At 46.7% G+C, this 15,116-nt stretch overlaps 1 protein-coding gene across 1 annotated transcript; it reads right to left on the bottom strand.

Annotated features, from left to right (window-relative positions):
- Window positions 1–9,504: 9,504 nt before the first annotated feature.
- Window positions 9,505–9,930, bottom strand: Gast (gastrin). The gene is made up of 2 exons (XM_027427708.1): window positions 9,720–9,930; window positions 9,505–9,608 (listed from the first exon to the last, which is right to left on the bottom strand). Exons 1-2 carry the CDS (start codon window positions 9,928–9,930, stop codon window positions 9,505–9,507), a joined length of 315 nt encoding a protein of 104 aa, XP_027283509.1.
- Between the last annotated feature and the right edge of the window lie 5,186 nt (window positions 9,931–15,116).

Here is a 15,116-nt window from a genome sequence, read left to right as displayed (position 1 = left end):
TGAAGGTAAAGAGCGACCAATGGTCTTCTGCCATTGGAGGGATACAGGATGCTGTGATGATGATACAGGATGCTGCAATCAGGTCTCAGACCACCACCCAAGAGAGAGAGACCCCTCCTCTTCCTTATAAGGGATCATGTCTTCACACTGAAGCCACACCCTAAAGCCAGCACCCCAAAACTTGTTGGAATGAATTCCCACTATAGCTGCGCAGTGTCAGGTGGTAAAATGGAGGCCCAGACAGGTCCAGTGATCCAGGGGTCTAACGGCCGGCTATAGTGCTGAGTTTGGACCCAGGCCTTTGAAGCTGGTCAGGCTCCCTTTTTCTGACCCTGACTTCCCTGGGGCTTTGTCCCTGTGCTCTAGTGAAACAGATAAAGTGGGAGCAGAGTTGCCATCTGGCTCTAGATCAAACCCCCTAAACCTGGAACAGGAATACATAGCTCATCTCAGAGACAGACATCTCCATCTTATGGAGAAGGGAAGAAACGAAGCTAATGTGGAGACCCTTGAGATAAGAAGTGGTTTACCAGCTAGGGGCTGAACTCTCAATTCAGGAGACTTTTGGGGGTTGATTCTTCATATCCAAACAATAATAACCCACTCATTTCAAGAGGCTCCTATCAATTAGTTGGTATATTCACTCTATCTCTAAGAACCCCCCAAATCCCAGCACTCAGGAGGCAGAAGCAGTTGGATCTCTGTGAGCTCAAGGCCAGCCTGATTACAGAGAGAGTTCCAGAACATACTCAAAGCTACAGAGAAACCCTGTCTCCAAACAAAATAAAACAAAACAAAACAAAATAGGAATCTCCCTGCCCCATTTTTAACAGTTAGCAATACTCCTCAAAAGTTCATGATAGGCATGGTGGTGCACACCTTTAATCCCAGCATTCAGGAGGAAGAGGCAAGCCAATCTCTGAGTTAAAGGCCAGCCTGGTCTACAGAGTGAGTTCCAGGACAGACAAGACTACACAGTGAAACCCTGTCTTGAAAAAACAAAAGTCCAAATTCAAATTGTTTTAACCCGTGAGAGTCAAGATAATTCTTAGTTACAAATCCTATAGGAAGGAAAGTTGTATACTTAAAATTTATAGTGCTACAAGGTAAACATCCAGTGTTTTCCCCTTCTTTTTGAAACTGGCTGGCCTGGAACTCCATATGCAGACCAGGCTAGCCTTAAACCTACAAAGACTCAATTTTCTCTGCCTCTTAAGTGCTGGGATAAATGCACGCACCACCCAGCCCAGCTGGCATTACTTTAAGATGCTATCTGGTTACAGTATCTTAAAGATACTCGGGGACAGTAGTACACACCTGTAATTTTAGCATGGGGAGGCTGAAGCAGGTGGATTAGGAGTTCAAGACTGACTTGGGCTCTACTGCAAGACTATCTCCAACAAAACAACTAAAAAAGCCGGGCGTTGGTGGCGCACGCCTTTGATCCCAGCACTTGGGAGGCAGAGGTAGGCAGATCTCTGTGAGTTTGAGGCCAGCCTGGTCTCCAGAGTGAGTGCCAGGATAGGCTCCAAAGCTACACAGAGAAACCCTGTCTCGAAAAACAAACAAATAAAAAAACCCAAAACCCAAAAGCCAAAACAAAGCAAAACAAAAAAACCAACCAAAAAAGACAAGAAGAGGCTAGAGAGATGGCTCTGTGGGTAAGAGTGATTGCTATGTAAGCCTGAGGCCCTGAGGCCCCAGCATCATGGAGAGTGGAAATAGGAGGCTCACTGGGGCTTTTTGGCTAGTTCAATGTTTAGTGAGAGGCTCTGTTTCCTCGTAGGCTTAAAGCTGAGGTTATAAGGTGGGATGCCCAATGCCCTCCTCTGGCCTCTGAGCATATGCATACACATGTGTATATACATGGACACATGCCACACATGAACAAAGAATAAGACAACCAGACCTGACTCATACTGTGGCATATATATATGCACTCGAACAGAAACACATATGTATACATAAATAAATAAATAAATAAATAAATAAATGCAATTACTTGCTGGGAGTGGTGGCGAATGCCTTTAATCCCACCACTTGGAAGGCAGAGAGACAGGTGGATCTCTGTGAGGTAGAGGTCAACCTGTTCTGCACAGCAAGTTCTAGGACAACCAGCGCTATACAGTGAGACCTTGTCTCAAAAACCAAACCAAACAAAAAGACTACCAGAAGATAGATGGTGTAGAATGTTATAAGCTGTGCTTATCACTCTAATGAACCCCAAGTAACTATTGTCATGTCCTTCCTGTACTGCTCTGCATTGTCCTCCCTGCGAGCCCTTTGGCTGGTCCATATTACCTTCCTGGTGGGGTGACCTAGATCTGCATTCTTAAGCCTTGGTCATGCTGCCTTTGTCAGGCCTGATTGTTTGAATTTCCTACTTATGGTTATGAGATTAGAAGCACCAAGAGTGCCCCCTCCCCAAATAGGCCCCTGAATCCCAGACATGCTCCTTCTTGTACCTGACATGAGGCTTTCCTTCATGGGAAGCAGGTACAGTAACCGGCTGATGGTCATTTACTTTGTTCTTTGGCCTGCAGATAGGAAGACCCGAACATGGCCAAGAAGCAGCTGTAACTTTATATTTTGTGGTGCTGGAGATTGGGCCCAGGGCCTCACACATGCTTAGGAAATGCTCTTTCATGGAGCTATACCCCTAGTTCTGTAATTATATATTTATTTAAAACTTTTTTTTCTTTTTGAGACTGAGTCTCTGGGTGGCTCAAACTCCATATACAGTCAAGTATGACCTTCAACTTCTGATCCTCCTGCCTCTGTCTTTCCAGTGCTGGGATTCTATGTGTCTACCTCTCTACCCAGTTTATGGATTGGTGGGGACTGAAGCCAGGGTTTTGTACATGTTAGATAAGCACTCTACCAACTGAGCTACACTGCCCTGCTCCAGATACTTTTCCTAAGAAGACATGGCACAAATGTCTATTCATTACAGACAAGGAACAAAGTGACAATACAATAGGCCACTATGAACTCTGTAGTTCAGGTGGTAGAGTGCTTGGTTGTCTCCCATGTCTGAAGCTCTGGGTTTCATCCCCAGCATCATATAGCACCTGTATGGTTTGAAGTCAGCCTAGATTACATGAGACCCCATTCCAAACAAAACAAACAGACAAAAAAACCCCAGTTTTTGTATTTTAAAACTGTTGTGGGATATTTTCATGCTGTGTGAGGTATCTATATCTGTATCTATCTATCTATCTATCTATACATACATACATACATACATACATACATATATTTAGTTTTTTGAGACAAGGTTTCTACATTTGGGTTTGGAGCCTGTCCTGGAACTCACTCTGTAGACCAGGCTGACCTTGAACTCACAGAGATCCACCTGTCTCTGCTTCCTGAGTGCTGGGATTAAAGGCATGCACCACCAATGCCTGGCTAAGAAAAGAGTGCTTCCCTGACCAGGATTCGAACCAGGGCCATGGCAGTAAGAGCGCCGAATCCTAACCTTTAGACCACCAGGGAGCTTAGTGTGAAGATATATTGCTGTGATTAGTTTAGTCAAGAGCTGAATGACCAATAGCTAGGCAGGAGGTAAAGGCAGGACTTCCAGGCAGAAAGAGAGGAAGTAGGAGATGAATCTAGGCACAGGAGAGATGCCGGCCAGACATGGAATGAGTTGGACACACAGAATGGGATAGAGGTAAAAGCCATGTAGTCAAATATAGATTAATAAAATTTTGGGTTTATTTAAGTCATAAGAGCTAGTTGGGAACAAGCCTAAGCTAAAGGCCAAGCTTTCATAATTGATAACAAGTCTCAATATCATTATTTGTGATCTGGTGGTCCAAAGAAAAATCTTATTACATAAAAATTGTATTTTTTTTGAGAAAGTGTTACTATGGAGTCCAGGCTGACCTTGAACTTCCAACTCTCTTAATCTCCCAAGTGCTATCATTACAGACATGTACCGACAGCAACTATAAAATTCTTCCCTGAGAATCTACCTACCTTCCCTGATTTTGCCTTTTAGCTTGCTAAGCCTAAACTATTGTTTTTTTTGTTTGTTTGTTTGTTTTGTTTTTTGTTTTTGTTTTTGTTTTTTCTCGAGAAAGTGTTTCTCTGTGTAGCCTTGGTTGCCCGGGGAACTCACTCTGTAGACCAGGTTGGCCTTGAACCCACAAAGATAGCCTGCCTCTGCCTCCTGAGTGCTGGGATTAAATTATTTTCTATCTAGCCTATAAGAAAGAGCTTGCCAGCCCTAAGAGTTTGCCCTGTACTTCTCCTCTTGGGACTGTGCAGACAGTCTGATGTCCCTGTCTACCACAGGTACTTTGACACTGATTCCAAACATGTCTTGCTTGGACATGTACTGTGGTCTGTTCTGGCTGGATGTGACGTCTCAGATCCTTCTTCCTGACGAATGGACAATGCATTTCCATCAGGTCAGCATGTATCAGAGGCTGCATTCATCTGTTCTAGTGAGGTCAGCTTATCTGGCTTTATTCACGGCTGTTGTTGCTGATGTTTGCAGTAGTCCCCAGGATGGCAATGGACCATCTTGTCATTCAGGACCCAAGCCTGGACAATATAACGGTGCATACCATTCCTATCCCCTTGAGTCTTTAAGGACGATCTCTGCTGTTTCACCCAGCATGTGGCTCTGTGAGCAATAAGACAGCTTCAGGGGCTTGCACTTTGTTTTCCTACCATGGCAGTTTCTTATTCCACACCGAAGGGTAATTGTGATGGATGTTCTGCCAGCTGTCGTGTTTACCTATCCAAATTGCACATGCCTAGACTAAGAAATGACAAGGCATGTCTAAGAACTCACTGCACCTATGGCGGGACACTCGTGCAGCGCTCTACTGGCTTCTCTGCGCCTCCTCTAACATGGATGGAGACACCAGAGCCTTCCTGTTCTTTGGGTGTGAGTGTTGGCTCAGGCCTTGTGTTCAATAGCTTGGCTTTCAAACTCTGGGTGGGGCTCTTTCCCCAGTGTGCGCTCACCCTGATTAGTGGCTATTCTGGGAACCCAAGTGGATTTGGAAGCCAGGCAAAGGATCATGAGTTTCCAGCTCAGCAGCTGGCATCAGCCTTCGGCTCCTCTGCTCTTCGTCTCTTTGATGTATAGAATCACCATGGTAGAAGCCGCCACAGTCAGGTCTGCAGTTGGACCCTGCTTGCCTCTTTCACTTAGCTTTCCTGTGATGATAAAGTCTACCTTGTCAGTGATGGTGATGGTAACTGCTGCTGCTCCATCTCTGCTTCACACCCTTGCCATCCGGGTCTGCAGGAGCAGCTCCTACAGCAACCGTGGCCTAGATCTTTACAGAGATTGTTAGGTGGATTTTATATGTAGAGTTGTCTGATCTGTACATTTGTAAGTGTATCGTGCACACGCCTGGTGTCCCCAGAAGTCAGAAGAGAGCATCAGGTTCCTTGGAACTGGAATTACAGAGTCATGAGCCAAGATGCAAATCAAACCCCAACTCTCTGTAAGAGGAGTCTGTGCTCTTAACTGCTGATCTTTTCAGGACCTATTTTATATTTTGAGAAGGTCTTACTGTATAACCTAGGCTGGGCTTGAATTCAGAGCAATTCTCCTGCCTCAGGTTCTAGAGTGTTGGGACTACAGGTGTGAGCCACCATGCCCAGTAACTCCTCCCCAGTTTCTATGCAGATCTAATCTTAGAATGTGGCTTTTAGAATAGGATCAATGCAGACGTAATTAGTTAAGATGAAATCATTAGGGTGTACTATAATCTATGTGACTGGCATCCTTAGTTAATATTACACACACACACACACACACACACACACACACACACACACACACACACGAGACAGAGAGAGATTGCATGAACACTGTATATGGTTAGAGACAGAGACCTACAAGCCAAACAATGCCAAAGACTGCCAACAAGCCATCAGAAATTAGGAGAGAGACAAACAGATTCTCCTTCACTGCTCTAAGAAGGAACCAACTCTGCCAATATGTGGATCTCAGACCTACACTTCTCTAGAACTTCAGGACAGTACATGGGCTTTCAGGCATCCTGTGCGGTACTTAGTTAACACTCTTTCAAGCTAGGAGAGCTTCTCGTTGGTGCTTCTCTTCCCTCTGTCACATTCCTATGTCCTCTGGGAAAGGAGTGCCCTTGCCCCCTTGCAGAGAACTCCATCCTCTGGTGGGTTGGGTTGTCCAACACAACAAGCCTGCTCTATGATGACCAACTCTCAGCCTCTGATCCCTTTCGCAATACTCGGCTGAGACAGTTTTGACATCTTCAATGTGTTTCCTGTAGATGGTTTGTTTTGTCCAAGCATCAAGGGAGTTGTCCTAGGAAGACATGAGCACTGGCTCCAGGTGTCCTTGCTGGGATGAAACTCAAGTTACAGGAAGATGCTGTCCAGGTCTCAAGCCCTCATCCACTCTGCTTGTTTAAGTCCACTGTAATGGTCCACAGCCTCTAAAGCCCACCCCTCTATGTGATCTCCTGTCTCCTCCTGGTGCATCTGTCTAGATTACTCAGATCCTGCCAAATTTTGAAGTCAGTAAGCCTTTCTCCCCTGTCCAGGACAGTGCTTGCCAGGACGTGTCCAAGCTTGGTCTTAGTTTCTGGTTTAGAGGCCATGAAGGAGGCAGATTCAGACCTTGTGAAGGTGAACTATCTTTAGAAGGGCCTGCCTCTGGGAGGCTGTACTGGGTGGTTCTCTGTGTCAACTTGACACAAGCTAGAATCATCAGAGGAAGGAGCCCTCCATGAGATGCAGCTGTCAGGCATTTTCTCAATTAGTGATCAACGAGGGAGGGCCCAGCCCATGGTGGATGGTGCTATCCCTGGGCTGCTGGTCCTGGGTTCTGTAAGAAAGCAGGTTGAACAAGCCAGGGAAGCAAGCCGGTAAGCAGCTCTGTTCCATGGCTTCTGATCAGCTCCTACTGCAGGGATCCTGCCCTGTTTGGGTTCCTGTCCCGACTTTCTTCAGTGATGAACAGCAATGCTGAAGTGTAGGCCTAATAAGCCCGTTTGTCTCCAACTTGCTTTTTGGTCATAGTGTTTCATTGCAGCAATAGAAACTCTGACTGAGACAGAGGCCTTTGGAAGGTCTCCACTGCAGGGGAGGCTGCTCGCTTCCAGCAAGGTAGAGGCTCTTCAGCCCAGGGGATCTAGAGAAGGCTGGGAGTTAGAGGCCAGCCTCTTGGTGTCCCACTACCTTTCCCCTGGGACTATAGGAGGCTTTGCTTGGGTTCTGGTTTTGGCCATTTGGCTACTTTGAAACCAGGCTTGTAGGCATTTTATTTGGGTGGTGACCCCCAGGAACCCTAGGAGCACTAATAGGAGTGAGAAGATTTGAGAATGTCACTGAGCAGACTTGCTGTGCAAACTGAAGAGCTCTGCTGAAGTCTGGGAGACAGTAGGACAGTGCCTCAGAGTCCTGCCATTCAGGGTGTGGGGTAAGCACTGATAATTATCTTACAACTTGTCTCTGTCACTGATGGAGAGATGCAACTGGAGTACTAAGCTCCCCAGATTTCCAGTTTGGCTAAAGCAGTGGTCTATAGCAGTAAAGAGCAGTAAGCACTCTTAATTAAGCTCTGAGTGCAGAGAAAGCATAGAGGAAACAAGAATACACCCAAACATGTGCCTCACTGGCATAAGGAATATTTTAAACTGAAGGCAAACAAGAGGCTGATGCTCCAAATAAAGCTTCTTGCCTTTCTGATAGCCACCTAGCAGAACTTCAGCATCCAGGGTCTGGAGAGATGGCTCAGTGGTTGGGAGCACTGGCTGCTCTTCCAAAGGACCCAGGTTCAATTCTCAGCACCCACTTGGCAGCTCACACAACTGTCTGTGACTCCAGTTCCAATTCCAGGGGCTCCAATGCTTCTTCTGACTTGTGAGGGTTCCTGCACACACAAATATACATGCAGGCACATGTGTACACAGAAAAGAAATACATATTTAAAAAAAAAAGGGATTGCCTTAAAACAACAATAAAACCACCACAACAAAAATCCTTCTGCCTTCTGCCAAGGGTGAAAGTCTATCACTGGAGACAAGTTCAAACCTTCTTCAGGCTGGAAATGCCATCAAAGCATTTGCTTGACCAATTTTGTTAATCTGCTCTATTGGCCCTATTTTATTTCCCATGTTCTTGCTTTCCCACATAGTTCACCACCCTCACAAGCCTATGGCCAGATTCATTTCTCCACAGATGAATTGTTCTATGACAAAGATGCTGAGAGCCTGTATTCTGAGACACCGCTTCAAGACATGCATCTCGACTTAGGACTTCACATGCTCAACATACATCCCAATTTTTGATGGGCCTGTTTGCTTTTCTCTTGCGGTCTTTTATTCCAGAGCTCTAGCCGTGGACCTTTTATGGGTGAGGCAGGAATTCCTCTCTTTAGCTCTCAGGTGGAGTGACTGACTACCTGCTAGGAATCTGTTGACAGGTAGAAGAACAAGGAAAGGCTAAGACACAAAACCTGCGCCAGCCATTCACAAGCACGTCTGACATGGACCCACTGGGAAGAGGGACGTGCGGTCTTGTGCCTAGCTTCCCACCTTGATGAGAAAGCAGATGTGAAGAGGGCAAGAAGCCAACATCACAGGTGAAATTTGTGTGAAGGACAAGGTTTGGAAAGGGCAAATCCCCCGGGGACACCTTGAGGAGGAAGGGGAGCCTGCCATGTTTAGTCTGAGAGAAGGACATTCCAGGAGTTGGGAACACTAAGGACAAAGGAGCAGGAAAGAGCATGATGCATCTGTGTGAGGAAAGGAAGATGAGGAGGAAAACACTGGATTCTCCAGGGTAGGAAGGAGGCAGCTGGGCCAGCACAGGGCTTTAGAATGAAGTCGTGGGCTCATTGTAAACAGGATGGGCAGCCTTGGAAGATTTAAACCAACAGTGACATGTTTTGACTCATCTTTTATTTTTTGAAGATGTATTTTGTTTTTAACAATGTGTTTATGTGTGTAGATGTATGTGAGTGCGGGTGTCCAAGGAGGTGAGGCGAAGGTTCAAGCCCCTGGAGCTGGAGTTACAGGCAGCTATGAGCCACCTGACACGGGTGCTGAGAACCGAACCAGGATCCTCTGAAAGAGTAGTGAGCACTTTTAACCTCTGCCCATCTCTCCGGCCCCAACCAGGTTGATTCTTTTTTTTTCTTTTTCTTTTTCTTTTCTTTTCTTTTCTTTTTTTTTTTTTTTGACTTTTCGAGACAGGGTTTCTCTGTGGCTTTGGAGGCTACCCTGGAACTAGCTCTTGTAGACCTGGCTGGTCTCGAACTCACAGAGATCCACCTGCCTCTGCCTCCTGAGTGCTGGGATTAAAGGCGTGCGCCACCACCACCCGGCCCCAGGTTGATTCTTATTTAATGTTACTCTCTGGTCTCTGCCCAACCCCTCTCCAGTCAAGCACACGACATGACTCAATGATACACTGGAAGCTAATTTATTTTTTATGTTTTGCAAGGACTGAGCTGGGTGCGGCTGGAGATGACTGGGCTCTGGAAGATTGTTGCTAGTTACGCTGGTCCCCTTCCTCAGCACTGCGGCGGCCAAAGTCCATCCATCCATAAGCCTCTTCTTCTTCCTCCATCCATGGCCTCTGCTTCTTGGACAGGTCTGTGGAGGTGACAGGAAGTGAGAATGGAGAGGAGGAGGCCTAGTCTCCAGGAAACTGTTGGGCCAGTATGGGGGAACCATGGCCAAATCTGACCGGTTTAGCAGTCCTACCTGTTATGAAGTGTTGAGCACCCTGGAGCCCCAGCTGCCTTCGATGGGGAGAGGCTGGACGAAGCTGGTCCAGCTGATTCGGTTCCAGGCCCCCGCTGGTCCCTGGTCCAGAGGATGCATCCTGTAGATGGGAGTGGGACTTCCAGGAAGCTTCAGAGAAGGTAGCCAGAGCCAGCACTAAGATTGCCATGCACAGACACAGTCGAGGCATCTTGTCTGAAAAGAGGAAGGAGCTGGGCTTCAAGATGGGGCTAACCCATAGACCCAGCAGTAAAGGGCTAGACCAGGTGGGCTCTAAGCTGTCTGGCTACAGATGACAATACTGTGCAGAATGGCAGGCTTATCCTTAGTTTCTCTTCTCTCACGCCTGCCAGCAACCTAGGTCCCCAGGTCTTGCCTTTCCTCCTTATCCACTCAATGACAGCCAGTGCTTGGGGAAAATCAAAAACTAGAATGGGAGTTGGGGAGGTGGCTCAATGGGTAAGGGCATTTGCTCTGTGAGCATAAGGACATGAGTTCAAGTTCCCAGGGTCATGTATAAAGCTGGGTGTTCCTGTAATCCCAGTGTTGAAGAAGGTGGTAGAGACAGGATTGCTGGGTATTGCCAGGTGCCAACACAGGCAGGGGATTCACTAGGAATCATGGTACATGCCTTTAATCCCAGTACTCAGGAGGCAAAGACAGGAGAATCTCTATGAGTTCGAGTTCAAGGCCAGCTAGTTTACATAGTTTCAGGCTAGCTAAGGCTGTATAATGAGACTCTATATTACAAAAACAAGACAAAGATGGCCAGTGGTGGCATACAGCTTTAATCCCGGCACCTGTGAGGTAGAGGCAAGTGGATCTTTGTGAGTTCAAAGCCAGCCTGTTCTACAGAATGAGTTCCAGGACAGCCAGGGCTACACAGAGAAACCCTGTCTAGGAATAAATAAATAAATAAATAAATAAATAAATAAATGTAAAACATTCAACCTCCAGATTTACAGAGATAGATAGAAAAGAGGGAGAGAGAGAGAGAGAGATGATAGCTAGATCAATAAAGAGAGAGACCCTGTCTCAATGGAATAAGGTGTAGAGTAATAGATCTCCACATGGGCACTGGCATTGCTACCCAAATGTGTACACACACACACACACACACACACACACACACACACACACACACACACGTACACACAATTTTAAAAACAAAGGAAAAAAAAACCCACAATAACCATAGAACAGTGTTTCCCAGACTGCTCTGCCCTATGAGGCTGAGTCCAAAGGCTCCCGAATGATTTGGTCTTAGAACTTAAAGTGAAATTTTGAATAGAGACAACAAAGGTGCACGAACACTCAAGGGAGTTACAGATCACACACTGCCACTTGGAGACCACCAGCCTGTCCATCAGGGGATGGGCCACACTGTTGCTAGGCAACCTTGGAGGAGAGGCTCTGCTGTGTTTAGCTGATGTACAGCCTGCAACTGTACTTATGCAGCTGAGAAAGAAAAATTAAACCCAACATGTGCTGCTAAGCAGGAGGATGGGGAAACCACAGCATGGACCTAAAATGGGATGCCCAGGCAAGCATCAAGTTCCGAGCCTCACTTTTTTTTGGTACTTTCCCCTCTAGGAAAAATGTGATTTAAAAGATATTAGTGCTGGGTGGTGGTGGCACCTGTCTTTAATCCCAGAACTCATCAGGCAGAGGCAGACAGATCTCTGAGTTCAAGACCAGTCTGGTCTACAAAGCAAGTTCCAGGACAGCCAAGGCTACACAGAGAAACCTTGTCTGGAAAAACAAAAAACAAAACGACAACAACAGCAAAAAAGATATTATCTTTTCATGACGAAGTTCTCAGATGAGGTTTTCTGTGGGAGAAAAATATTTGTGACTAATAAAGAAATGTTGAAGCCGGGCGTTGGTGGTGCACTCCTTTAATCCCAGCACTTGAGAGGCAGAGGCAGGCAGATCTCTGTGAGTTTGAGGCCAGCCTGGTCTCCAGAGCGAGTGCCAGGATAGGCTCCAAAGCTACACAGAGAAACCCTGTCTTAAAAAAAAAAAAAAAAAAGAATGTTGACAGCTCAGAGATGATGTGCTGGCTCTTGTTTTTATCTCAGTCCTCGGGAGGCTGAGGCAGGAGGATTGCCTCAAAGCCCCAAGCTTAAGGCTCTGTGAGAGCTGGGCAGATATGGGCTAGAGTGATACATTGCCAAAAGAAAAGAATGAATGAATGAAAAGAAAAGAAAGGCCGGGCAGTGTTGGCGCACACTTTTAATCTCAACACTCCAGAGGCAGAGACAGAAGGATTTCTGTGAGTCAAGGCCAACCTGGTCTATAGAGCCAGTTCCAGGACAGGATCCAAAACTACATAGAGAAACCCTGTCTAGGAAAACCAAAATAAGAAAAATTAAATCAGTGCTGTAAGAACCATTCTGTTCAATATGAGCCACTCGGCTGACAGATATGGTGGTCACTATTGACTCTTTAAATTTAAATGGATTGTCATAACATTTGTCTGCCTTTGAACTAGCCAGATGATAAGCATCCATGTGGCTAGTAGCTTCTGTACAGGACACTGCAGATCTCAAGCATTCCATTATCACAGAATGTTCTTTTGGGTAGCGCTGGCCTAGGAAAGGGCTTGAAATGGGTTCCAGTCTTAGCCCTGCCTATTAAATTCTATGACTTTGGGCTAAATGCCTAGCCTCTGGGTATTTTCTCATCTTAGCAATGGTGGTGGTGGAGAGCTCGGGGCTTGATTGCTTATTTCCCTAGCTGACAGGAGCCCTAGGATTGGGGCTGAGTCCTGAGTGAAGCAGAAAGGCAGAAGGGAACTGAGGACAACAGCCTTACAGCTGAAACTTGGTTCCACCCTAGGTTACAGAAACAGCCCCACCTCTACAGACACAAAGGCCAGAGCCCCAGGATGGAGCCCTGGCCAGGAGCCTCTATGAGAAGAGGGTCTGTCAGCTCTCAACCCTGCTGTCCCTTCCCTTCCCAGTTTCTCACCTGCAGAGCTGGCGGATGGATGGCTGTTGCGGCAGCTGGGTCAGCTCTGCTCTGTGTGCTGCTCTAGGCCTGCCTTATAAAGCCCTCATGGTCCCTCCCAAGCCCTCTTTCCAGGTGAGGCCAGACTCCCCATAGCAAGATAAATGGGCATGAGATGTAGGTACAACCTGTCACCTTGCCTCACCCTGTCACAGAGATGTCAACCAGTTATTCATCCAGGATGTGGGGGAAAAGGAAGGGCAGAAACAGGGAGGGGACAGACAGGAGACAGACTCTCTGGGTTCCAGAACAGCTCATTCTACTCTATCCCTTGGGTCACAGGCTTCCAAGTCTTCTATTGGACTACATCCCATGACAGGGGGCAGTGGGGAGGGGGAGAGAAGAGAATGAAGCAAATGACCTAGGAATCAAAGGTCCCCAATGTTGATGCTTGATGGACAGGTAGTGTGTGAGTATGGAGTGACTTATTGATCCCTGTCCCCTCCACTGGGCTTTTGAAAACAGGATGTGGTGTAGTTATCAGGAGCAATGATGCATGGCCTGATGGGTTTGCTCTTTCTGCTGAGAGTGCCATGTTGGTTGCCTTGGAACCCCTTTATGCTTCCTTTACCGTGGAAAACCCTTGGCATCTCCTGTCTCCCTGTGCCTTCTATGTTGGGCTGGATCTACCCAGCATTCCTGTACCCTCTGCCCGAGTCTGCTACTAATCAGACCCCTTGTCAGCCCCCTACCCAGAGCCAGCTCCCTGAGGGTCTTGCATTTCAAGACGCCTCCATTTTTCTTTCAGGAGTAGATGGTGATTTGCATAAAGGATTCAGAACTTTGCAACATAAAAATACATCTTAAAATGGTTAGTGAACAAAGGCATTTCTCAAAGATGTACCAGAAAAGAAAATGATACATTTCTTGGTTTATTTGATAAACTCCTGCCTGAATGTGGTTTGCAAGATTATAACAAGCTCTAGGCTGTTTTTTATTTTTTCATAGTTGAGATTAGACAATTGCTTTTGTTCATGCGTCATTGGGCCCTCCTTTTTATCTCGGGGAGCTTTGATGTCCCTTGGGTCTTGTATAAGGGCAGTGGTACCCACACTCACAGCCAGCCTCAATGAGAATTAACAGGTGATGAAGGATGCAGGCTGCACTGTGTCCATGGCAACCAGCACTCAAATCTTCTAGTGAATAACCACTCTAATCCAGAGCAGGACATGGTGACTCAGCAGATGGAATAAGTTAAAAAAAAAAAAAAAAAAAAAAAAGACAAAACCCAGCAGGCATCGACAGTAATTAATTGAATCACAAAAATCTCAGAGATGGAAGGAATTGGAGGGGGGTTGGTAGAAAGGACAGGGTGAGAGCAGTTCTTCTCGAATCCTGGGGGGATGGAGATAGTGGTGTTGCTATGGTAACCGGAAATTACAAGCTTTCCAAAGAGCCAGGTTGATTTCTGCCTGTGGATCAGGTTATGCCCCCTGGCTGTTCTTCCCCCGGCTAGAGGGATGGCAATTATTGTAAACATCAGCTTGTCTCCTCTTTAGCAGTGGTGACTGTCATTATAGACACTGCAAAGTGTGTGTGGCAAGGGTCCTCTTCAAAGATGAGTGGCATAGCCCTCTCCCCCAGGAGTGCGTTCTACATGTTGTGCTCACAAAGGCCCGTGGTTCCATAAGAAGGGAAGGTTTTCCAGCCCTCCCCTTTTCTAGTTGTTGAGATGTTTTCTCCTCTAAACATCGAGGGTGAGTTTGGGGACAGTGCAGTGCACAAAGCACTTTGCCCATCACCATGGAAATTTAATACATTCTGCACTTTCCCCCCTTTGCCTACTTTGAACTTCAGTTAGCCTTCTCTGTGAAATGGGATTCATTCACACCTGCCTCGTAGGGCAGGAGGGGAGGGGAATGTGAGAAGGCCCATCCACACACGTGGGACACTTGGGAGTGCCCTCTTCCAGGTCCTAGTAGAGGGTAATTCTGTGTGTGACACGCAGGTAATCCTGCAGGAATGAATGCAGTTACTTTCCGCCATGATCCTAGGACCTAAGTAAGTGTCATTGTGACTATTCTATAATGAAGAAACTTAGGCCCATGGAGGGAGCACTCCCCAGCCTGAATCCGAGTTCATGAAGAGGGGCTGGGCTGGAGCTCCTCCTAGGAAGGATGTGTGAGGCAGAATGATGGTTTCCCTGTTCCTGCTAGGAGGGATGTGGGCGGCAGAATGGTTTCCCTGTACATGTCCACAGGCCAATCCTTAGAACCCATTGCAAAGATGTCACTGAAATCAGAAACTCAATCTAGATTACCTATCTGACTGGACCCGGTTTAGCCACACAGTCCTACAAAGCAGAGAGCTCAGAAGTCCTAAGAAGGATCCCATGAGCAGCCCTTGGTATAAACAGAAGATTCT

This window comes from Cricetulus griseus, chromosome 7 (assembly GCF_003668045.3).
Source record: "Cricetulus griseus strain 17A/GY chromosome 7, alternate assembly CriGri-PICRH-1.0, whole genome shotgun sequence".
NCBI lineage: Eukaryota > Metazoa > Chordata > Mammalia > Rodentia > Cricetidae > Cricetulus > Cricetulus griseus.
The sequence above is the reverse complement of the archived record's forward strand: the minus strand, read 5'-3'. Positions and strand labels throughout refer to the sequence as shown.